At 41.2% G+C, this 25705-nt stretch overlaps 3 protein-coding genes across 3 annotated transcripts; 2 read left to right on the forward strand and 1 right to left on the reverse strand.

Annotated features, from left to right (window-relative positions):
• Positions 1-494: 494 nt before the first annotated feature.
• Positions 495-10536, forward strand: LOC121319393 (myosin light chain kinase 2, skeletal/cardiac muscle-like). The gene is made up of 10 exons (XM_041256792.1): positions 495-615; positions 1291-1909; positions 3136-3241; positions 3495-3588; positions 3945-4054; positions 4428-4569; positions 4922-4992; positions 5627-5755; positions 5835-5987; positions 7409-10536. Exons 2-10 carry the CDS (start codon positions 1861-1863, stop codon positions 7563-7565), a joined length of 1011 nt encoding a protein of 336 aa, XP_041112726.1. The 5' UTR covers positions 495-615; positions 1291-1860; the 3' UTR covers positions 7566-10536.
• A 1483-nt stretch (positions 10537-12019) lies between these two features.
• Positions 12020-19084, forward strand: LOC121319394 (bactericidal permeability-increasing protein-like). The gene is made up of 17 exons (XM_041256793.1): positions 12020-12160; positions 12427-12563; positions 12701-12815; positions 12981-13112; positions 13519-13674; positions 14030-14093; positions 14253-14313; positions 14534-14625; positions 15152-15328; positions 15751-15810; positions 16114-16281; positions 16546-16613; positions 17108-17150; positions 17234-17297; positions 17792-17868; positions 18039-18094; positions 18667-19084. The coding sequence occupies exons 2-17, from the start codon at positions 12437-12439 to the stop codon at positions 18725-18727; spliced, it is 1521 nt and encodes a 506-aa protein (XP_041112727.1). The 5' UTR covers positions 12020-12160; positions 12427-12436; the 3' UTR covers positions 18728-19084.
• Positions 19085-19178: 94 nt separating this feature from the next.
• On the reverse strand, positions 19179-20984 carry LOC121319395 (mitochondrial tRNA methylthiotransferase CDK5RAP1-like). Its single transcript, XM_041256794.1, has 3 exons — positions 20032-20984; positions 19761-19858; positions 19179-19434 (listed from the first exon to the last, which is right to left on the reverse strand). Exons 1-3 carry the CDS (start codon positions 20242-20244, stop codon positions 19395-19397), a joined length of 351 nt encoding a protein of 116 aa, XP_041112728.1. The 5' UTR covers positions 20245-20984; the 3' UTR covers positions 19179-19394.
• Positions 20985-25705: the final 4721 nt, after the last annotated feature.

Below are 25705 nucleotides of genomic sequence, written 5' to 3' on the forward strand. Positions count from 1 at the left end.
AACCAGCGTCTGGAGAACTTGGAGAGTCTGGTGCTTGGGATACAGAGTGCCCTGGGGTTGTTGGTGGAGACTCTGGCTGGGGCGCCTGGGGGGGCTAAAGATGGAACCTTGCTCCCCCAGATGAGCACAGCACCCAAAAAGACAGAGTCACCCTCAACACTGCTGGGCACAGGCAAGCCAGGAGAGAAACCCTCAGGTTTGGTTGCAGCAGAAAAAGGGGAAGATAGGAACAAAAAAGTAAGGGGGTTTGTGAGTGTGTGTTTTGCTTAATATTTGTTTAATTAATATTTTACGCCTAATTCTTGGGGACTAGAGACTAAGGTGTTGCTCCACTGCACCCTTTTCTGCCATAAAGAACAAAAAAGAAAATGATCAGTAATCAATTTGGTTGTGTGTACAGTATGAAACAATAGATATACATAAAAGTGACACGTTAACCAGCATAGAGAGCTGTGGGGAGTTCTAAATGCCCACAGAACCAAGGGCTTATTAAAGATTGTAAAACCTTTTTATGGGTGTCATTTTTTTCTATTTAGGAAGGTAACAGCAAGCCTAGTGATAAAGAAATTAAGTTGTAGCCAAGCTCAAAGGGTGTGAAAAAGACGCACAGGAAAGGTAAGGCAAAACAAGTTTGTGCATTGTTACTGTTGTAAGGCATAGGTGTAAAAACATCCCTTTCTGTTGACCATCTTGCCCTCAAAATGTTAAGTGCTCCTATATTTAGCAGTGTTATGGAAAATTTGTCGTCTTGCCAAGTCTGATTCCATTTTTAATTTGCATGCAAGCTGCTTGGGGATTAATAAGGTTCAGGGCTGCAGGATGCCTATATCCCGCCTGGGGGTTGCATGTCCCTGGAGACTGGAATATAGTGGAGGTGTACGTCTGTCACACATACATAATAAGATGCCATTCAATTGTGATGAAACTTGGCATGGAGGTTCATTGATACAAGTTCATAGTATCCACATCTAGATCATTGTGATCAGCTTGTGATTGGTTATGAATGCATTTGCTTGAACTTGCTGGACATGTGTTCCAGTAAGTTAAAAAACATGCTATCTTGGTCAGGACACACCACAAATAAAAACCTGCTGACACTTGTGTGTCCTGGAAGACAGCAGCAGTGACCAAAAGTGTAACAATTAACTATGGTAATGCACATAGAGGTGTGGCCAATAGCAATTGCATTGAAAAGCATGGTAAGCTTCAAATTTGCCATGCAAACAGGGTGATATTGTGTACCATGGCATGTATGATTTTAAATAGTTTTTAATTTCCCTTCAATACCAGGCTCCCTAAGTTTACCTGGAGGAGGTAAAGCCACAGGCTCTGGCCAGGCAGCTGTACAAGCTCAGCTCAAACTGCCTGAGAAGAAAGAGACTCATGGTCTGATCAAAGCCAAGCCCCAAACCCCTGCCCAGGCAGAAACGCCTGCTGCTGGGAGACCCCAGACCTCTCCCCCAGGAGACAAGAGCCTCCTCAAGTCCAACCAGGCAGCTGATACTGGAAGACAAGTACAGGCAGCAGCAGCATCAACAGCACTGAACGTTGCTGCTTCCAAGTCTGGAGAAAGTAAATCACAGGAGATGAAGAGTAAAGCCACGGAGAAAGTGGAGTTCACCGAAGCAGCGAAGGATGGCAAAGAAGATCAGCCGCTTTCCAAGCGGGAGGCTGTTAAATTGAAGTACAGGAAGAACACGGGGGAATTCAACCCGAGTAAAACCTGCACACCGCTAGATAATCCGGGCCAACAAGCTGCTGGAACTGCAAAGCTCATGAATGCTGCCACTGCAGATAATGTTCAGAACACAGTTTTTGTGAAGGTCATGGAGAACCAGTTACTTAAACCACCTTTGACTGATGGTCCAGCTCTCAGGCATATGCAGAGCTGTCCTGTCTCCCTGCAGAGGTACAGAGATGCATGTTATAGGCTGTGTTGATCACAGAATGCACTGTTATCATGCAGAGGTACAGAGATGCATGCTATAGACTAGATCACAGACTGGACTGTTATCATGCAGAGGTACAGAGATGCATGTTATAGGCTGTAGATCACAGACTGGACTGTTAGTGTGCTTTAGGTCATACACAAGCTCACTTTTTAATTAAAAAATTAAAATTAGATCAATTACACAGTCTTCTCTGAGGAAGCCTTCTTCCCCAGTTCAGCTTTGAAAGGATGATGACGCTAAAGAAAGGAGCATTTTAAATGGTTAAAACTAAATACCAACTGTAATTGAAAGAAGCAACCCACTGAAAAAATTTGTTAAATCTAACATTTACTCTGTAACCTTCTGGGGAAAAAAAGAAAAAACAACTTGGATGATGTTAGTGGGTTTCAAGCAGGGATCCCCTTACCTGTGTTGCTGAATGATTGATTGATTGATTGGAGTACGACTTGCATGAGAGGTAGCCAGGGTAATTCCTTCTCAGAATTGAGGGTTGTTGATAACCCACTGTTTAATTTTCTGCAGATGACCTATACCTTGCCTCTTATTAAAACAAATATTACAATTTTCTGTAAACTGAAATGAAGTTTTTTCCAAGATGCCCGTCTTGTTTGCCCTTTATTGAAATCTGGCTGGTTTTATATACCGGTATCCTCGTGGAATAGAAATTCTGTGGGCTGTCGACTGCATTACATGTGACATTCCTTCCTGGTGCAGCAGTTCTGACATTGCTGCCTAGGTCAGTGGTGTTTATCAGCAGATTTACCATGCAATTGGCTCTCTGTGAGCATACAAATTAATCCAGGACTACTGCCCAGGCAGCAAGCAGAATCGAAGAGAATGCAAACATTGTAAATAATGAGAACAAAGGACAGTGTCTCTTCCACATCTATTATATCTATATATATATATATATATATATATATATATATATATATATATATATATATATATATATATATATATATCTTTTTTCTCAAGGGACACTTGGATACAAGGATTTTACATCCATGCAAAATAAAATTGTATTCTCTGGAAAGTTGTATATATATATATGGAAGAGACACTTTTCAAATTCAAAAAATCTATTATCGATCTGAAGTATCTTTGTTCAGCACGAAGACAGGTTTACCCAAAGGTTTTGCCGTGGCAGTGCTGAGTTTTTGTGCTTTAATCCCTTTTCCAGATGACAGTCCTCCACAACCTGCCTCGTTTGCACATCGCTTTGTGGCTCTGAGGCCAGCCTTGCCCTCCACTTTCTTCAACATCAACACCAAGGAGGTACTGGGAGGGTAAGGTGAAGGTTTTTAACAGTCCTTTCTTTTCAGTTTATAGACTTTCAGCTTTATTAACATGCTGATACCAGGTGGCTACATAAAGTAAAGAAGTGATATTGAACCCAAACCCAGTTAACACAAACTGACCTAGAGCCCAAACCTTGCATGCTGATCGCAGCTGTAAAATTCAAACTTCATTTTCTTAATTTCATAAGCATTTTATGATCATTTGGTTGACTTTTAAACATGTATTTGTTTCATGTTTTAGCGGAAGGTTTGGCCAGGTGCACAGGTGCACAGAGAAAACCTCCGGATTAAAGCTTGCTGCTAAAATCATCAAAGTCCGAAATCCCAGAGAAAAGGTAAATACATACAGAACAGCGATGTGTCTACCGTCAGTGCCAGTCACAGAATTAGGCCAGCATGATTAAATCAAGAAAAATATGGGCCAAATTCATGTTTACTAGCAATTTATTTCTTGCAAACATTCCCTTACAAAAGTTTATGCAGTATCTTTACAGCTTGCACATCCTTTCCCCCATGATTATGCATTTACCGTAGTTTACCATGCTTTGCCATGTTTATTAATATGCTTCCCTGTGCTTTACCATGCTTTCACTGTGCTTCATTACACTCAGCTATGCTTTTACTGTGGGGAACATTTCTAAGGGTTTTCTCTGTCGTGTCCCTTGTGCCCACTTGTTTTTCACCAAAACAGGAAGTGGTGCGTAATGAGGTGCAGGTGATGAACCAGCTGAGCCATGCCAATGTGATCCAGCTGTACGACGCCTTCGAGGGCAAGAACGAAGTGGTGCTCGTCATGGAGTAGTAAGTGTCTGACAGATTGCACCCCAAAGCTGTGGATACAGGGGCACCCATCCCAATAGCCACTCATGCATGCCATTTATGTTTGCTGAGTTGTCTTGATTTTCCAAGCTTTGACTTTTATGAGGTTTTTTTAATAAAACTGCCATTATTAATTATTAAAACCACTTAAAGGACTACTTAGAATGACATGGCTATGGACGGTGATCTCTGTGATTTTAATAAAATGCTCCCTCGTTATAAGGCAGCCCTCTTACACAACGGACAGCTTGATCATGGGTCCAGTCTTCTCCACATTAGCATTCCATTTGAACATGCCTTGTCTTTGTAAGAACACAAATAGCACAGTGCATACAAATAGCATACCTCTCTGCAGTGTGGACGGAGGAGAGCTCTTTGAGAGGATTATTGATGATAACTACCACCTGACAGAGGTGGACGCCATGGTCTTTGTGAAGCAAATCTGTGAGGGAATCCACTACATGCACCAGATGTATGTCCTGCACTTAGACTTGAAGGTAATGAGTACTGTTGTGAATTAAAAACACAAGAGAGTCGTGCACTAAACCTTTACCTGAATCAGCTGTAACAGTGTCTATGTGCCATGGTTCTAGTCGTTCTGGGTGCATGTCGGTGCATTTGTCCCTAGTTCCCCAGCACTGTTCTTGTTTCATGTTTTCATGATATTTTTTCAGCTTGATGTGTACCTCCATTCTTCACCTTGCTTGTCACTTCCTCCTTTTTGAGCATGACGGTTGTCGTGTTAGCAGTGGAATCTTCATGACTTCTAAGAAGGAAATAAATAAAGTTTAGAATGGAGGTGACATCACGTTCATGGTGACATCACATTCATCTTATTATCTTCCACAGCCTGAGAATATCCTGTGTGTGAACCGGACAGGTCACCAGGTGAAAATCATTGACTTTGGGCTGGCCAGGAGGTAGGTCCTCATTAAAGCAATGTGTGTGTGTGTGTGTTACTAAACATAACCCAGCCCCACAACGATGTCAGAATTGAAACAATGAAACCAGAGACCTGGCAAACTGGAGATGGCACACATGGAAACTGGAATCATCTGAATACTTCGTTGTTAAAATGGGTAGCAGATTGGGCACTGCTTTTCTCTGCTTGCTTTATAATTCTGTAAAGAAAATATTATAGATAATGCAATTCTGTGTAATGACATGTGAAATTAAAAACAAAACCAGGATTACACAAGCAAAACTATGATTTCTGTAATTGTCAGAGGAGCATGGATTTAGGTAGTCAAATGGCATTTATTACAGCAAAGGAATATAGACGAAGTCTGTATCCCACACTTTATAAAACATGATATATTTCAATATAAAGAATATGTTCTATATTTTAGCTAAAAACCAGGGAGCTTCACTTTTTTATTTATTTTTTTAAATGATATCTTTTTGGTAATGTATATATTGTGTTTGATACTCATCTCTGAATACATTTCATGCAATGCTTGTCTAAACACTCATTTCGATTGAATGGAACACCCCTGCTGTTCAGTGGGGAGTCCCCACCCCTTGACTTCCTTTTCCCTCCCTCCCCTCCAGCAGGCACAAGCCCAGAGAGAAGCTGAGGGTCTCTTTTGGGATCCCCGAGTTCCTGGCTCCCGAGATTGTGAACTTTGATTTTGTGTCTTTCCCGACGGACATGTGGTTGCTTGGTGTCATTTCATATATGCTGTAGGTACAGTTTTGAATCAGTACAATGATAAAGACTTGCTGTACATGTGACCGGCCCTTGCTCACTGTGCTCCTTCAGGTTGAGTGGCCTCTCCCCGTTCCTCAGAGACGATGACAGTCAGACCCTTAGCAACGTGCTGGCTGTTAACTGGTACTTCGACGAGGAAGCCTTCGAACATGTCTCAGAGGAGGGACGGGACTTCATCTCCAACCTGCTCATCAAGGAGAAGAGGTGAGCGGGTGCGGGGTTCGATGCATTATTCTTGTGGATGATGTCAGGTTGAACGCACCCTCACTGAAGTCCTGTATTTAAATACAGAGTGCAGATACAGCAGGGCAGTCAATGGAAGCTTCCCCACGTCGTCCTTCCTTACAGTGAGCTCCAGCTGCCCTTAATGGGAAGAGCTGCTCTTTCTCTTAGTGAAGTTCATGCTCATGTCTCAGTGTCCTCGCCTTCAAACGTACTATGATTTAGAGGCTGCTTTTATGTGATGTGGTTATCATAATTGATCATAATAGGTTGACCAGATAACAGAATGGTCCACTGGATGAAGGTTGACCAGATGATTCAGGTGGAGACAATGAAAATCATTTAATTCAAAACAACTCATCAAAATAGCAGGAATCATCACGACAAAGCTAAACAGCACGACTCAACTATTTTACCTTCGGTCATGATTTTTTAAATTACATTTATAGAAATTTTAAAAAGGTTTGTGTGAACTCTATGGAGTTGAGAAGCTGCCCTGTCATAACTTTGATTTAAGAAAAAACACATTATGCATTATAAAATAGATACATTGATAGGTAAACTTAACAGAGCACACCTGTGCACACAGAGCCTGAAGGGGCTATGCAGTGAACACAGGGGGTAGGGGCTGCAATAGATTAATTTACCAGCTACAAGGAACAGATGTCTCCTTGTTTAGATTAGTATTGATACAGGTTTTAATTGAATTGATGAAATGTATGAAACACAATGGAAGCAAATTGTGAGTCATTATTCAATGCGTCACAAATCTAAAATGAACCCTAAGAAAAGACATTCAACACGTTGATATTATACATTTCCATTTGACCTTGTAACAAGCCTTGTAACATCAATGTTACATAAAACTACAAACTTGCATTTCACAGCACGCTTGTGCTTAGGAATAGTACCCATCTTCATCTAAATTAGGATTATATTTCAAAACTACTGTACAGAGTACCAGCAGCCCTTTATAAGAAGCATACTAGTAATGCATAATGTATAAACAAGTGCTCAATTTCCTTTACTATGAATAGAAGAATATCATTATCAACCAATCTGCATTAAGGAATTGTCAAAATCCAAGTACATTTAATTGTGATGTCATCCTGTGCATAAAATAAGCAGCACCAGTCTAAAGCAGGAGCAAACCCTAGCTCAGTTGTAGCTCTTGAGTACAGTGCTTGATTTTGTGAATGCGCTGTGTGTAGGATGTTTCTTGTGATACAGTTTGAGCAACCCCCATACCAGATACTCTACACACTGTAATCTGTATTGAGCCTTTAATTGGTATTAATGAAGTATGTGACTTCTACAGTATTGGTGAGCGGAGGTACAATACTTTGATAGCCCTGCTCAATAAACCCTCCCTAGTGTTTTCTCGTATTTTTTTTGTGTTGTAGCGAGCGTCACAGTGCAGCACAGTGTCTGAAGCATCCCTGGTTAAACAATATAGGACAGAAAGCCATGCACAGCAACATCTGCCTCAAATCACAGATCTTGCTCAGGAAGTACATGGCTAGGAGGCTCTGGAAGGTACAGTATATGTGTGCTTTCTGAGTGGGTTACATTGGCAAGGCTATTGTATAGGAACCACTCTGAAAACTGCAGTGAACATTTATGAATTGCCACATGGGTTCCTATTGACTTATATTAAATCCCTTCGAAAAGCTGACCATGCTGTAAAGTATTTACCAAACTGTCTGTGCTTTTACCTGCCAGCTTAATGTAGGACTTCACAGTTACTCTTTCAACAAGAAGTTACTCTACAGAAAGCCTACCCTGGGATAACTAATTCATCCTGAAAAAGTCAGTTGAAAGCCGCTAGCTTTCCTTGAGCAGCTGTACGCAGCTCACAGCTCGTTCTTAGCCATTATTTTAAGCAGCATTGTTTTTGAAGACTGCTATACTAAATCACATAGATGCTGATGTTTTAGAGGCCTAATGCTTTTCAGAAAGCATTTTCACAATGTTCACGCTTCTTTGATTGTCTCAGCCTGTGGCTCCGGGTTCACGGAGAGCAATTGATTGTTAATTTCCATTAGCCGAACCTGCATTTAAAACAGTGGAGGCTCCTTCAATAGCAACTTATGGCTGGGAGCTACGAGTAGCCCGTTTCATCACAGTGCTTCTTATTCTTCATTGAGCCTAGCATTGAGTCAATTGAAAGCATGGAATACTGTGATTTTATTGTTGGCTTTTGATAATCATATTGCATCTTTTAACATGGGGATTGGAGTTTTATTATCATACAAAATTGTGGGCTTTCTTTGTTTATTTGTACCTAATTCCTACTGCAATAAACTAGTATTTAGTTATACATTAATTAGAAAAAACTTTTAAAACAGATTCAGCTTTAAAAACGATTATATTCTCATCTTCAAAAAGCTGTGGACATTTCTTATAATTTACTAATGTACCGGTGTTCAGGAAGAGACACTCACAAGACACAACTGTTCTTTTCTCATAAGGAATGTAATATGAAATGTGGGGGAAGGATCATCACTTCTTGTTTATATACACGAGTACAAGGACAGTATTAGAATCATCCTCTTTAATGTGGATATTGCACATGTTGTTAAGAATGTACATATTTCACGCTAAAAAAAAAAACATAGTTTTGCAAAGCAAACTGGACCTGTGTCGTACCATTCATATCTATCAACTGTAAACCACTAGCCTTTCCTACTTGGCAAACTAAAAGATTTATTTTAATATAATCATAAAGCTCCCTTTTAATACAATGCTCTTCGTTGCTCAATGAACTTGTTACCACCAGAGGGACATTTTATAAATACTAACGTATCAAAGCAATATCATCAGCCCCAATCCATCTAGCCACATGGTATCATTACACTACAGTACAGTTTACCATGGTTTACACAATAGCTTCACAATTGGTGTAACAGTCAGCTGACATGTAGTAAACGTTACTACAAAGTCCTGTTGTTGGTGAGAGGATTAGTATACAGAGCCCCCTTGATTTGTCATGATTCAATAGTTCACTGTTTAGCCATATTGACACTAAATAGAGTGCTGTACTTTACTGTACTGTATATAGGTAAGCGCTCTTCACTAACTCCCTGTATATTCTCAGTCAGATAGTGAAAAGAGGGAGCCCTGTATATAGGTCACATTTTAGATCTGAAAATACAAATTGTAACATGTTTTTTCTTTGAATGCACTGATTTTTTCGTAGTGTAATATTACTGTTTTTTTTTTAATCTTTTCTGGACCAAACCAACTGGGCCTTCACTTTGCTTGGGAGCCCTAGATCATAAAACCAATAGACATCAAACCCAAAAATCTCTTCTGCTACAAGTTGTTACCCCCCAGCCTGTCCCTCTGCATCAGTGGGGTGACCCGTTTTAAACAAATTAATTGTCTCACCCCACCACCATGGCACCGGCAAGTGGAAGGTCAACGAAACCTGCAAGCTATCAGAGGAATTGCTCACCTCCCTGTTTTTGAAGCTGTAGATGATGGGATTGATGCAGGGGGGCACTGTTATCAATACCAGCAGTATAAAATGAAGCCCGGTCGTGGCAGTCTGTGCTCTCATCGCTTCAGGGTCCAGCTCCAACAGAAAGTCTGTGATGGACCTCAGCCAATACGAGATAACCTGCAGGACAAACATGGCCCTGTAGAAAATGCCAGTGTTGTGCGCCCTCCCGTTGGTGCGACTGAAAGGTTCCACAGTGTTCCTGGTTTCCCGGTACACCTTGAAGGAGGAAAGGACGTATGCAGTGAGTGACATCACAACAGACGCGAGGCCCCAGGCTTTTCTGAAGGCCGTCGCTGCTGGGGGGAACCCCATCTGCTTTTCCAAGACATCGAACTTGCAGAGTAAACCCATGATGGCTGCTTCTGGAGATACACTTCCTACGTTGAGGAGGAGGATGTAAGTGTTGCACATGGCCCTAGCCAGCAGCCACACGATGAGCAGGCTCAGCTTCACCCTCCTGGGGGTCAGCACCCTGAGGTAATGAATGGCATGACATATGTACAGGTACCTTTCCACTGCCATGAGGGTCAAGGTGGACATGGTGTTAAATATGCAGATGGTTCCGATGAAGAACTCCACCTGGCACCAGAACCTGAGCAGGATCGTGTGTTGGTTGATCAGGCAGTGAAGCACAGAGGGCACCGAGGTGACAGTTAGGAGAGTGTCGCTCCCTGCCAGGTTAATCAGCAGAATGAATCGGGGCTGCTAGTAAAGATCCTCTGATTGCAATAAAGCCAAAAGCGTGGAGCCATTAACCGTCAAGGACAAGCAGTAAACGGAGAAGACAGCTGACGCTGACGTCCGAGGGCTAAATAACCATGAACTTGCGTCTGGTTTGGTCCAGGGTTGCTCCACTCCTTATAGAGTTGTCAGCTCTAGCAGTCACATTTGCAGTGACTACAAAATCCATTGCTTCTTTTTTTTTCTTCTTGATCTTATTTGTTATTTTTATTTAAGCGTCATTTAGATTTAGATTAACCTTGATCTTCCTTTTTAAAAAAAATTAAATAAAAAATGACTTCAGTCTCTTATCTACGGTTGTTTTACTGTGACAGAAAGCACTGATGAAATAAAACCCTTGCCTGAATCGAAACCTTTAACACTGCTTAGAAACTGCTCACATCTTCATGCAGATTCGTTTTAACAGCTTCTAATCCACTACAGTTGGAACAATCAGCTTTCAATCAAATGCACTAATAAATAACCTTTGTTTTAACACATGCTTTGTAATTTATAATTAGTTAAAAAGAAGAAAAAGAAAACAACAATGTTGATACCTTTTTTGGACCAACATAGTGTGCATGTAGAAAAATAAATACAAGCTTTCAAGACCAGGGTCTCTGGATTAGTTAAAGGTGGATTTTTTTAGAAGAAAGATTGTAGGTTTCATTATATTTTACAAAGGGATTATGACTTTGCAAAAGGGCACATTTCTGATGTGAAAGTGTAGCATTCTGTCTTTCAGTTGTCATAGTGCTAATGTAAAGCTAGAAGTATGGAATGTGAAATCAACCAATCGCTGTTAAAGTTTCAGCAATGTCCTACACATCATATCCTGTTCCCATGACCACAGAGTATAGAAAGAAGCAATAGTACAAAAGGGTAAAACCAAACATAAGCAGCTGGAAATACAGCAGCTACATTTCTAAAATGAATGTATACACAGCTATGGACAAAGCTTTTGCACCTCCCTATAGAATTAACTCATTTTGCTTCATAAAGTCAATGCTGAATAATGTTATGTTAACATATTGAATTACATGCCACATTGAATTATGAATTAATTTTCCATATACTTGAATATTAAAATTGAAAAATGTGACATTTTGAAATCTAACACAAAATACTGCTCTACTATTACGTTTTCCAGCAGACTTCTGTGGTATCATTATATAGTTTCTTTGATTGCATGATGTTAAATAAAAGATCTAAATCATGTTCATATACTTTATTTTTTATTTATTTGTTTATTTTTAATTAAGTCATCGTCAATTATTATTTTTCTATTTTTTTCTCCCCAGTTTAATCATGTGTTTTAGGCTCAGATCACCGCTACCACCCCTGTCCTCCGAAGCGTGTGCCGTCAGCCGCCTGCATCATTACTCACTGCAGACTCACCATGCAGCCAACCAGAGCTACAACGTCGGCAGGGTGTCATCGGCTCATCGCGCACCAGCGACCCCTGTAGTCTGGCCGGGCGCCTGCAGGCTTGCCTGTTAGCTGCCCGGGAGCTGTGTTGCCCTCCTATGCTGAAGCTCCTGGGTGGCTGCTTGGTGAATCCGCAGTGTGTAAAGAAGCGGTCGGCTGACGGCAAACGCTTCGGAGGACAGCATGTGTAGTAGCTGTGAGCCGAGCATAAATAAATAATAATTGGCCATTTCAAATTGGGAGAAAAAATTAAAATTGGCAACGACCAATTTAAAAAAAAAAAAAAAAAGGCAGTTGGCTGCTTGTGAAATAATACCGCGTGACTGGCATATCAAGCAATATCTAGGACGGTCACCTTCTTTCCGAAATTGTGACATTTCCTCAACCAGAAGAGGTTCGTTATAAAATAGCATTTATTACAAGGACTAGTTGTTCTGCGATTTCTACAGACAAGATATTGACGGTGGAAGATACCTGCAGGAGAGTCTGAACATAACCCTGTGTGAGTTTTTACAAGATTGTTTTCAATTATTGCACTATAGATCAATAATTAGAGCCTGTTCAGATTAAGGAGTTGTTCTTTGAATAGTAATCTTTACCATACTGAAAATGCCTTTTGTTTCATGTTTTCACCTCTCTCAACTTACATTGCGCATATAAAAATAAGCATTAGATCAAAATATACAGACACTACTGTAATGTTTTGTTGGGTAGAGTTACAATAAATAATGTATAATGAACAATGCATTTGCGGGTTTCTGATTGCAGTGATATTTGAATGCACCTGTGCTGTGAGGTCATAATGTTCCCTTGGTGGCTCTTGGGTTTCCTAGCCCTCTGCCCTGGGTCGCTCTGCACAAACCCTGGTATCATTGTGAGGATCACACAGAATGGACTGGCGTATGGTAAGTTCACAGTGGAAAAAGCATAGCTGAATGTACAGTAGCAAAGCATAGCTGAAGCTCAATGCAGCATGGTAACACATGATGACACAAAACAATTATTGCCATTGTCTGGAGCTGCTTTCATTGTGACCCCTCAGGGTGGCAGATAGGCATGGTTGGTTTGCAGCAGAATTTGAAGTCCATTAAAATCCCTGACATGTCGGGGATGGAGAAAGTGCCGCTAATTGACAACGTGAAGTACAGCTTGACAGAGTGAGTATCCACAGTATCATTTGGCTCTCTGGGGTAAGTTGGGGGTTGGTGATATGATGGCCCTAATAAAGCCACATTATTTAACAATAGATGTTTTTTTTTTTGTTTTGTTTTTTTTGTTTTTAATGCGTTGGACACTAACACACACCCTACTCTGTTCTCCAGGATGCAGATTGTAAGTGTCAATCTTCCCCAGTCAGCAGTCAGGCTATCTCCAGGCACTGGGGTTGTCTTATCTATAGGCAATGCCTACATTAGGATCAAGGGGAACTGGCAAGTAAAATATCAAACGGTCATGTAAGTTTAACTTGTCATTGGTAGTGTTTCCTGTTATGATAAATTTCAGCATGTATGTTCAAATCCATGATCAATAAAGTACCTAATAAAGGTTTTTATTTATTAAAAATGGATTAAGTGCTTCTGTAGCAAAGCAGAGTTGATTACCGATAAAATAAATAATAATCAATACAAAGTTGAAAGGGGACAGCAGGGGTAGGCTTGCAAGAGTTCTGAAGTGTTTTAATCCTAAATCCTTATTTTACATTATTGCTGCATACAGGTATAGTACATTTGACTTAGCGAATAAGTGATTCGCTGATGAATTAGCAGTTCTCATATACTGTACTCATTGCAAGAAAATGGCAGGGTTAAATATCTCTACTGATATTGAACACAGCTGATTTCTTCCCTCTTCTGCATGCAGTAAAGACAACGGCTCCTTCGATCTGTCAGTTAGTGGCCTGACAGTTTCGGCAGGTATTGGATTGTCCTGTGACGAGACGAGACGTCCCACAGTGTCGAGTGCCAGCTGCTCTACCAGCATCAAAGAAGTGAAAATCAAGTTCCATAGCCAGTCAAGGTAATCCAGTGAGAGAGCCCTAGCCTGGGCACACTAGAGCTGGTCTAGAATGCTGCTGCTCCACAACAGCACTACCAGTTTGATGAAACTAAAACAAGTGGGAATTTAGGAGTGGAAGACTGTAGGAACACCCACATGACAAAGTGAACCCACTGTATAGAACTTGAATTGTTGGAATGTCCTCAAAAGATTAGTGGGGTTGATTGGTGGGTATCCAATGAAATAAGTACAAACAAAAACATTGGAATTTTTTTTTTTTTTTCATTTTGGCAGCGCGACATCCGTACACGAATCCATCGATAGAAAAAAATGTGTTTCTAGTTCCACTAACATCTTGTTTGTCTTGCTTGTCCAGCTGGATGTACAACCTGTTCTCAAATTTAATTGAGAAATCCCTTCACAAAGCATTCAGTGACAAGGTAATCCCAAAGTTTAATAGGGAACTTGCCATTAATCACACTTCAATTACACATGCAGCTGTGTAGTTATCATTTACATGCCGAGTTACAAACCAAAAGTTTCGACAAGATGCTGACTGATTATTTCTCATTCCCCGCTCATTGTTTGTATCTGTCCAGATTTGTCCCTTGGTCTCTGATGCTATCAGTGGACTTAATCCTCAGCTGAAAACTTTAAATGGTACGTATGGGTCTATTTGTACTGGATGTATATGTATTATAACACTTTACGAAACATAGCAGACTACAGAAATATTCTTGACTAAAAACTGTGTAAATGAATGGGCAACTTCCCCTCGAAAAATCTGGAAGAGTTTTGGAACCTTGCCATTGTATAATATTAAGGCGATGATGTGGGAGAAGGTACTTGCTTTGAAAATGTTCAATTTTTTGTCATCTAGTGCTGGCGAAGGTTGATCGGTACTCAGAAGTTGAATATTCCTTGGTTTCTCCCCCTGTGATCACAAAGAACTACATTGACTTGGACTTGAAGGTGTGCCCTGCTAGTTTGCAATTTCAGCTGAGATCTGAGATGCACTCAAACTGATCCAGAGAACTTAATTTTTACATAGAGGGAAGTCAGGAAAAGCAACAGATTAGCAAATCATAGCCAAGTTACTGTCGACGGGAAGGTTTGTACCTCCACATCTGGTCTTGCAAGTTTAAACTTTCTGCAACTACACGTTCTACCACAACTGCTGTATTGATTCATCCGCTGTTGAGTGCACAGGTACAGCCTTTTAAAAAGGGCTAGCTCATGACACACAAGGTGAAGATAGCAGTGTTTTCTACAGCTCGTTTGAATACAATATAGGGTTGCCCTCCAGTAAAGTAGCTGGTAATTTGATAATATGCCACTAAATGTATGATAGAACATTTTCAATTTATTTGATTTATGAAATACTTGTTTCAGAAAGTTATATATCTTCCAGAGTGGATAATGATAGAAGTTCCTCTCTCTCTCTCTCTCTCTCTCTCTCTCTCTCTCTCTCTCTCTCTCTCTCTCTCTCTCTCTCTAGGGTGAGTTCTATAACATCGGGCAGCACCGTGAACCCCCCTTCACCGCGCCCCCCTTCTCCCTCCCCGAGCAGGCCAGCAGGATGCTGTACGTCGGGGTGTCTGAGTTCACTCTGAATTCTGCTGGCTTTGTATACTACAGCGCAGGAGCGCTCCACATCAACGTTACAGATGACATGGTTGGTCATCAACCCTCCCATTGTGGGTTTATTGGGATTCACATTGCTTCTTTTTGATGGCAGTAATATATTGCATTGTGTTCTTTTAATGTCAAACTCATTATAGAAATATCCTATAAAGAAAAAATGTGCTTTGATTGCACTTCTGAATATCTCATTAGTGACCTGTGCTGGCTTTGTGTACAAGGCTGCAGCGCTCAACAGCACTGATGGTATCCTTTGTTAAGAGCCCTCTCAGTGTGGATGTAATTCTACTGTATTCTACATTATACTGTAGATGCTGAGAAAACAACTCATTAATAATACTGCCCTGTTATTTGATATCTCTGCTGGATATTTCGAATGCCCTCGCTTCTTGCTGTCAGCATTGTAATTTAGCATGAACAGGTTTGGTAATCGTCTGTTTTGCTCCACCCCCCCAGATTCCAGAATCATCCCCTCTTAGACTGAACACCCAAACATTTGGAATTTTCATCCCTCAGGTAAATCAGCTCACATTTCCTTTTTTTTTTTAAATGAAGAAAAAAACGTAATAATGAATGAAAAAGAAAGTATTTTGCCCCCAGTTTGAAAAAAAATCCCAATTGGAAATTTCACCACCCCACCGCAACCTGTTACTCCAGTCAAAAAATCATCTCTTTTCACCTGACAAAACCTTGGCACCAGATGTTGCCAGGCAACTGACTCCTTTGTTTTAATTATTAAAATACCCTTTGAGATGAACAGTGATGTTCCAGGGGACAGTATTATGGTCTGCCACAGCTCTTTGTATTTTAACATTCCAGATTGCGCAATCCTATCCTACCATGTCAGTGAAGCTCACTGTACAAGCCACCAAACAGCCACATGTAACCATGCAGCCCGGCAACATCACAGTTGAGGTGATGGGATCCTTCTCTGTCTACGTCATCAAACCCGACTCCACCCTAGCGCCCCTCTTCATTTTTGATATAGTAAGTGTACGCGATGGTCCTCTTAGCATTGCTGGAAATAACAGGACCAGTTTCCCTACACAACTTGGAAACAAACCAACAACACCAGTCCATAAGAAGTTATGAAAATGCTCCTTCGTTTAAATGTGAGCTCCCAGTTTAAGGGACATGCAGTATAAAAAAGAAATTTAATCTTCTTATCTTACTACATTAACAAATCACACCAGCTTGCAGGCAGGATTAGTTCCTTTTCAACTACAATAAGGGTCAGTTTGTCTTCTGCAGGAAGCCAGCACCAGTGCCAACCTGCTTATTTCAGGGAAGAAACTGGTTGGATCTGTAACTCTGAACAGGTGAGTACACCCCCTGCCACTCCTTGTTTACCTAAGTTACTGGGTGAATTTCCACCCTATAAGCTTTTCTCACATTCTTTACTAGGAAAGAAGCAGGCCTTTGTTAGCATTCCCCTACACTGGGGTGGAAGTAAGACTCCTATTGCATAGCAGTTTCACCCATTCCAGGTTTTAAATATTTGTAAATGATTAGCCCCAGTGTATAGGTAACAAGCTCAAGTTTGTCTTACTAATAAGTAAAACTAGGACTGGATCAATCTGCTATGGAATGGGGGTCTTATTTTCATCCCTGCCCTAGCTTTCTCAGCCCGCTTGCTACCTGCTCATTACTCCAATTCAGTAGTTCAGGATTTGGTGGACTGGTATTACCCTTGCTGTGCACCGCTGCTATAAGCTAAAGCTCCTTCTACTGCTTTTCCAAATGCTGGTTTTGTTAATAGCAGAAATATTTTACAGCAAACAAGACCGAGTCTAAACATGCTTTACTTCAACAGAGTGGAATTGTTCTTGCAGAAGAGCTACGTGGGGCCTTTCCAGGTAAAGCAGGCTGTCTTTAAATGTGCCAGCGTGAGTTCACCAGACACTCTTGCAACCACCACTGTGATCTTTTCTGTTTTCAGATTCATTCCCTGCAGACTGTGCTTCAGCAGGCTTTGAAATCTGTGGTGCTGCCCAAGGTTAATGGTAAGAACCTACGTCTTTCCTAAGCTCCCCGCTCCCTACTCGCTTTATCAACAGCATGCTTATTACAGACCTCAGAACTTTCAGTAAGCTCTATTGCCGGACACAGCCAGATGTCCAATAAAGATTCCAATAGAATGTAGCTTTACAAAAAGAAAAACGGAAGGAAAGCAAGACATTGAAAAGGTGAATCCATCTGTAAATCAGTTTCAAAATGTTCTAAAGGCACAGTTTACCACTTTCGAACTACAGTAAAACCCTGAGTATTTGGCATTAGTTGACGTTCCCATTAGCATACCCTCCCAATGCCTTCAACTACCAGACTCTACTGCCCTCTAATCGCAGTTCTATTGATTTAATATTAACTACAAACTGAACACACATCACTTATACCAAGTTAAGGCAGCAGATTCACAGGTCCAGTCACGGCGCTGCCCCTTGACCTCGGCTTTAAGCATATTCCCTTGAAAACTTTAACCAGCTCTTTGGTTCCACAGAGCTCCTGAAAGAAGGATTCCCTCTCCCTGCCATTAAAAAGATTAACCTCGTTAATACTCAGATCCAGATTCTCAAGGTAAGCTCCTACTGTTTCGGATGCAACTCTTGCCTGCTCAGTGCATCATTATCCCTAGCTTGCATTCTCATGCTCGCATAGGGACAGGTGCAAACAGGCAGCTAGACTGCTACTGCATGGATACTGAACCACTCTGTCTTTGAAGCTGTGTTCCCCGTCTTGTTTTCCAGGACTATGTACTGATCGAGACAGACGTTGACATCACAGGAGGTCCAGCCAAGTCCAGGTATCTCAGATCAGTCTACTAACACTAGTACACTTCTCTTACCTGAGTGTCCTGCACAGTAATCTTTAAAAATATATTAATATAACATAAAAAAGAAAGCAAGAAAGTTTGAATATTTTTTTTTTTATTTAAGTGCCATTATTACAATTGAATTACACATTAAAATGCACAGGATGGTGCACAGCAAGCCATATTAACCAAACATTGTCTACTGTGCTAGGTATGCACCATTTTTGTAAAACAAAAAACAAACTGCTAACGTTGCAGAACTTGCAAGACTCAACTTAGGTGCACATAGGTATTTACATGCCTGATGTATTCATTTAGAGCTTTTAACATCAATGCTTTCATTTTAGAAAATAACTGGTGTTAACTTAGTACAGCAGCAAATGGCGTGTGAATATGGCCCAGTATAACTCCATTGTAACCATCAATCATGTACAAAAGCAATTCTAGCTTCCCACACCTTGCTGGATAGCTACTGTCCTGCCGGTTCTGGCTGAGAGATCAGGTTGTGACACAGTGAACTCCAGCCTCAGTTTATCTCAGCCTGTGTCTCCTGAACCCTGCAGAGTGCATCCAGATGAAGCCTTCAGGGTGGTGAGGCTGAGAGAAACGCCCCTCAGGCTCTGAGAGCTGGCTGACGTGACCTGAAAGAGATCCACAGTGACTACCCCTTCCTGGACAGGAACGCCACAGCACTGCTGTGCCACTGAAAGATGCGCTGTACTTGAATCGTAGAATTTGTCTTTGTTTGTATTAAAAGCAGACATCATCTTTTTAAACTGCTTTTGATCCATAACTTCAGAACCCATAACTTCGGAAGAGTTTGGCTAGCGCCTTTTTAAAACGCTTGTCTACTTGACTTGGTTTCTTATAGTCTTCCCTTTAGATTTCTTTATGACAACTAAGACTTGAACAATCTTTATGTAAAGTTTTTAAATGTGCTGTTATTAAAAAAAACCTGACGACGGGTGTCATAAACTCTGATGATGTCTACTGTTAATGGTGAGGAAGCGCAGTGTTAACGAAATCAGCCGATAGCGGTTTTCAATTGCTTGTATTGTTACAAATGCTTGCTTTGTGTTTCTTGATCATGTCCGATGAATGCTGTTGTGCTTGCTGCCTCCCCTGGGCACTCCTGTAAACAAGTGTCAACCTGCTTAATAATATAGGAGCAGTGCAATGTCCCTGCTTTACCTTGACCCGCGCGTAGTCTCCTGGTTTGATCCCAGCAGTGCCTCTGGACGCGCAGCCTGTGGAGTCTTCCAGGTCGGGGAAGATCACTTTGACGTTGCCGTCATTCCTCCCAGAGAGCTCCACTACAGACCTCTAGCCACCTGTAGCAGTGACAATTTAGATCAAGTGCACTGTACACCTGCATGAGCTTAATGTACCTTAAAAGGGACACAGACAGCCTACACAGACTTCACAGGCTACTCATTGAAATTAGGTCTACCGAATTGAATTAAAGACTTTCAAATATGGGTATTGCTTTATCGCGATTCAAACTGTGACCTCTCAGCTTGATAGTCACTTAGGTTTGTAACTTTCAAAAGGAGCATCCAACGTGTGTCTGCACGGCTTAACAGAAACGTGACATCTCTGGGAATGATGTGCAGTACCCAACCTCTCCATTAGGACAAGCTGAGTGCTCCCGACGTACCCCAAGTTCAGGCTAGCAGCCTCCTCTCTGAACACTCGGATCAGCTGTTTCACTTCCCCTGGAACGTCGTCTTGGAGACAGTGATATGCGTGGGTCTTCTACAAGAGAGAAGGGGGGCACAGTCTCTACTTGGTCATCAGGGCTTTAATACAAACGAGAAGGAACTGACAGGCACTAAACCACAAGTCACTGAAATAACAAAGGCAAAACCTCTGTGAGCCCTGGGATAAACATCAAGTCCCTCTGCTCTGCTGTCTGTGTGTCTCCTCACCTTTCTCATGCTGTAGGCGAAGAGGAACCCCACATTGTACCGGACCTCTCGGAGAAGAGAGACAATCTGGAGGTGATCTTCCTCTGTCTCTCCACAGAACCCAGCAATAAAAGCACGGCTCAGACACACCTCTGAAACACAACAGGACAATTCAGAGTGTCGCTCAAGCCACACTATCCAGTAGCAGGTTAGCATGCATGATATGTAGTTCATTTAAGAAGAATTAATCATCATTAGCACAACCTGTACCTTTAATGAGGGTTCCTGGCCGATTCAAAAACCTGTACCTGGAATAACACTCCGGATGTGATCCATAAGCTCCAGGTAAGCTTCTCTGGTGTAGCTGCAAAGAAACAACGCAGGGTTTAACATTGACATGTAAACTAAACTGTCCATTTAACATACAGGGAGAGAGCTCTCTCTAGTGGACAACACTTAAACAACAAGTATCACAATAGCAACAACAACATGAACACTGTCCTTAGTCCAGAACACCCTGTCCAATATTGCTTGCACATTTGTCAAAAGAGTGGGACAGTATAACTTGTGCAGTTGTGTTTCATTCAGGGGTGCTGATTGATTCTGTGCTTCCCTGAATTCCTTACCCCCTGCGCATCGCCTGCAGGATGTGGGTGCTGCCACTCTGGGCTGGGATGTGGAGCTGCTTGCAGATGCTGTGTCTCTCCTGGATGAGCTGCAGCACCTGCAAGGGTCAGCAACAGACTGAGACACATGCAACAAGAATGACAGCCCGGCCAGCACGTCCACCAGCTTCTCCCGCTCTGGTAGCTGCTTCTTCAGCCTCTCCGCCATGCACCCTGCACACCACAGGGGGGCGCCATCGTCAACCACAGGGCCAGAAAACATTAACCATGTCTCAATGTGAAGTATCTTTCAAACAGCATAATTATAAATAAAACTTTTTTGTTTTTGTTTATTGTATTACAGTGTTGCACTGGCAATTTTATTAAGAGGATCTGATTGAGACAGGCGCTGTGGGTACAGACCTAAAATCCCTATTTTGAGTGGGGTCTGAGACCTGGTGTGCCTCCTCTTCAGTGCAGTCAGCCTGTTCCAAGTGGTCTGCTCTGCCTTCTCCCTGACGACATGAAGCAAAAGCAGGCTATCACTACAACAAAAGGGTGAGACTGAGGAACATGTAGATCCTGGAGCACTTGGATGCCATAAAAAGACAATGTGCGATCCAGCTGATCTTTGGTTTTCAGCATTTAAAAAAATAAAAAATAAATAATAATAATATTATGTGGGCACCACTAATATATATATTAGTGGTGCCCAGGAATAAAGGCATACAGTACCATACCGAGCATGTTACAAGAAGAATCACTCATTAATACATCCTGTTATTAAATGTTTTACATTAAACTTAATTCCAAAAGACACACATCTGAAAACCATGCGTACAGTTATCAAGAAATGTGCTTATGATTCTCTACTTCTGTGTAGAGCATAATGTTCAGCAGAGGTAGGTACTGTAACTCCAGTCCTGGGGAGACAGTCAGCTATAGGGCCTGATAGGTCGTTAAATGAATTCAATTTGTGTGGCGACCATACTGAAAGGGTTAAGGCTGCCAGTGCCAGCCCCTGCTGCTTAATGGAACCGGCTATCCAGCCTGCCTGCCCTGCCCTCTCTTCTCCATCTGAGCAAGGTCGCTGGTCCTCAGGTAGTCTTTCTTCTGCAGAATCGATCAGGCGATCTCCGTGTCATTCACGTTCATCTGACACCCGTAGATTTCAAAATAAACAGAAACAGACAAGAAAGAAAATAACGAAAGAAAAAAAAAACACGCATCAAGCAGGACACGTCAAAAACTCGATTTTAAAAGATTCTAAGAATTCAGCTTAGTGCGTCTTTGTTATTTGCATTTTGGTCAGTGAAAGAAACAGTTACATAATGCGTTTGTAACACGTTGGAATGCACACAGATAACTTCCTGACAGCCCCTCGGAAAGTTGAATTACACGTGTTGTAAACTCTATACCTTTTCTTCCAGTTCCGATCTGCGCGTCTTTAGGGATGTAGGGGTGCGTTTCTTCCGCATCTTCTTGTAGGTCGGGTGCGCCTTTCTCTCCTGCAGCGATATTTTTAACGAAATCTCGAAAACTAGGGCCCGCTGCTAGTTTGCTAGTGAAACCGCTGTGCCCGGTCCTGCGGTGCTCATTTGAAACGGCGTGACTGGAAGATACCGAACAACAGCCGTACCTGCTCCTGCGTGCGTGGAGGCATCGCTCACCTGGGCGCAACAACGTTCTTACCTGTTTCAGGAGGTTCATCCTTTTACAAAGTTCACAGCAGCCTAAAACACGACTCGTGAACAGCATGCACAAAGAGCGTCGCGTTTAACCGTACTGCGTCATTACTAAGTTCAGGTAACGGTCATTGCTTCTCCAGGGTTTGCATCAGCTGTGTTCCATGGAGATCTTTACCAAGATATATCCAGGGTCACACTTACACACCTAGCACGGGCCTAAGAAAAGAAAAAGTCAAGACTGCCATCAGCAGGCTGGGTTCACACACTCTCATTAAAACTTGGAGAACTAGCGAGCTAATTGAAGTATTTGAAACCCGCAGCATGTGTACGACACTAGTGCACTAAGATTTGAGATATTAGCTGATATTTTAATCAAAGTTTATCTTCTTTCTCAACATTACAAACAAGACCCGAATCGAATCTGCAAAATCACACTTTCCTTTTTAATCTGTTACTTCGTAGGGTAACATGACTGGTAAAAAAAAAATCTTCATTTAGAAAAAAAAGAAAGATCGCTTGGTTCCGCAGACCACTACCACAAGCTCTGCGACACGGCATGTTTGTGTCAATATCACATTATCTGACATGTAAATCCACTCAAATTCTGCAGGTAACATCTCTGCTCGCTAAGACTAGGTACAGCGGTCATGTCCTACACTGAGTTACACGATTTAGGCAGTTAAATCGAATGTACAGTAGATCCCATTTTTACATTAACACAGCAGCTGTGCTTTTACTTGGTTATTTTAAAGTGAGTTATAACCCCCTATTCACCGCTTGGGCTCACTAGTCAATACGCCCACGTATTTGCTGTCCCCCGGGAAACAGCCATTAGCGAGCCGTATTCAAGTCGCCGGACTTCTCCCTAAAACTAATTTAAACTCAAATATAGTTCCAAAAACTGAAATGATTCTGGTATTTACACATTGGTTTTTACTACACGTAAATACATTTTTTTTAAAAAATAAGCTACATACATATTCAAACATTACTTCTTTATATATACAGTATATATTTAATTTAGAAGGCAATTAGCGCCAGACATTTTCAATTTCTATACAGTTTATGGTACTCCCCGATCATTGTGGAGTTGAATGTTCTATTATTGGAGTATTTAAAGTTTATTATTGAGGTCAGTCCAGCTCAAGGGAGTCCACTGTGCACTGACAGCTTTTCAAACTCAGACACTATCATAATCTACGCCTTTTCGGATAAACTCTATTTCAATCCGATACCTACGAGTCTCTTCACAGGATAGTTGTCTTAGAATACTGGCTCAAAATGTCCTTTATATACCCTTGTTCTTCTAAATGGCACAAATGAATAGAAACTAAAAAACTAGTTTGACTGTGAGTTTCTTGAAACCTATACAGTCAACTGGGGTAAAAATAAGCAAATGGCAACTAATGGCAGACCTTTAAGTGGATGCCACTTTTAAGAGGAAGTGCGATGACATTCAAATGAAATTTCAGAGGGACTCCAGAGGTAACCTTTTACTAACTGTGCCAAATGCACAGTGATTTGTGATGGGGGAAAAAAAAAAAGCAATATAATTGAGCTAAATCACATGCAGCACTGTGACCCTCTGACCAGTCTGAACTCTACATAATGGAGGGAGAAGTTGGAGTTTTTTTTCCTTATTTATATATTGTTTTACTATTAATATTATATTGGAATGAGGCATTGCTGATGTCACAATAGCCCTTTGCAGGGGTTTAACTGGTGCTGCAGAAGATAAAAAAAAAAAAAAAAAAAAGCTTCAGATGTGAAAAACAAACCCTACCGGAGCTCCAGTACGAAACCCACCCCAGATAGAGTCCTCCTCCTCTCTCTCCACTAACCAGACACTAGCTCTGGAGGCTTGTGGAAGTTACTAGCTTGTTGTAACACTACTTTTGAATATTTCACCGGTGAAAGAACGCATTTCAACACGCAACACCAGGGAAATAATAACACCAAAAACAAGACACAAGATTCACATTTTGGTATACAAGTAAGTGGCATTCTTCTCTTAATTATTTTTCTTCTGTTTTTTTTTACAGGGTGGAGGAGGTGGGGACCAATGCTTTCCCTACTTGTCAAGAGAGTGGAAGAATGGCCACTGTTATAATGGAATGATCCAAAAATCTGTTTCTTTAAATCTGAATCCATTTCATGAGCACCTCTGCTCTTCTTCATAAGAAAGCCTAAATAATAAATAGATTCTTACTGAAATTGTTTTCTGTCCCTGGGTATTAGAGCATACATTCTATGTAGTAATGATGCAACTGCAGAACCTGGAAGCATCTGGTTACATTGAGTTTTGTAACTACATTGGGTATATAGGCTCTTTACAGGTGCATGAGAAAAAGGCATTTTGTCTAAATAGTGGTCTGCTCAGGATAATTTGAATTGGAAAGAAAAATGGTTTGCAAATACAGTAAAACTGGTGTACATCAACATGCCTTTATTAAATGGCGCATTTGCACTGCAGGTGACTGCCAAACGACTGTAAGAATTTCCAAGTAAAATGACTTTACCAATTTGAAACACTTGAAACATTGCTATGTCTTGAACCAGCATTACTTCCAGCTCTGACCAGTTTAAACACAACGCTGGACTTTGCTCACGTTGGTGTCAGGGTGCAGGTCCCTTATACCCCTCCTTGTTCTCCACAGAAAGCTGTATGATGTTAGTTAAAGGAGCACTTTTAGTGTTTTTCTGCCTGACAATGCAAACGGCTTGCTCCCCGCTCTACCCAGTGCTAAGGTAAGTTCAGCACTCAGACACGCAAACACGCACGCACGCACACACGTACACTGCACATCTTCACAATTACAACATTCAGTGTATTTGCTTTATGGTTCTGTTATTTATTATTTGGGGTTGGGTTTTGGAATTGCTTGGGTTAACAATTTTTTTTTTCATTCAAACATTGTTTTGATGCTTTTTTCCTCAATTACAATATAAATGGCTTGTTTTGACTCCTCAACCCTTTACTACTTTATAATCTGAAATTCTGCACAGTTATTCTGAGCTGTCATGTCTATCTGATAATAATTTAAATTGATGTGTCTAGATGAGAGGGTTCCAAATGTTTTATTTATTTATTTTTGTTTACCATTGTCTGCTTATTTAAGATTATCTTAAAGCTTCTGACATTTGAACACTTTGTTTAGACTAAATCCTGCTTCTCATTTGAAGAAAAGTTCCTTACAGTTATGATGCTGTACAGTGCGGTTTTAGATATTTGACCACTTTCCTTTGTAGTATAAAAACAGCATCACTTCAGTGTATGGGATCACACTGATATCCTTTGATATTCTTTTCAATATAATGCATACAAGCGAGTGCCCAGTTTATTAAACACTGCGTTTTTCTTTTAACTTTGAGTAGCATTTTTGCAAGACATTTTATTGTACT

Source organism: Polyodon spathula, chromosome 8 (assembly GCF_017654505.1).
Source record: "Polyodon spathula isolate WHYD16114869_AA chromosome 8, ASM1765450v1, whole genome shotgun sequence".
In the NCBI taxonomy this organism is placed as follows: domain Eukaryota; kingdom Metazoa; phylum Chordata; class Actinopteri; order Acipenseriformes; family Polyodontidae; genus Polyodon; species Polyodon spathula.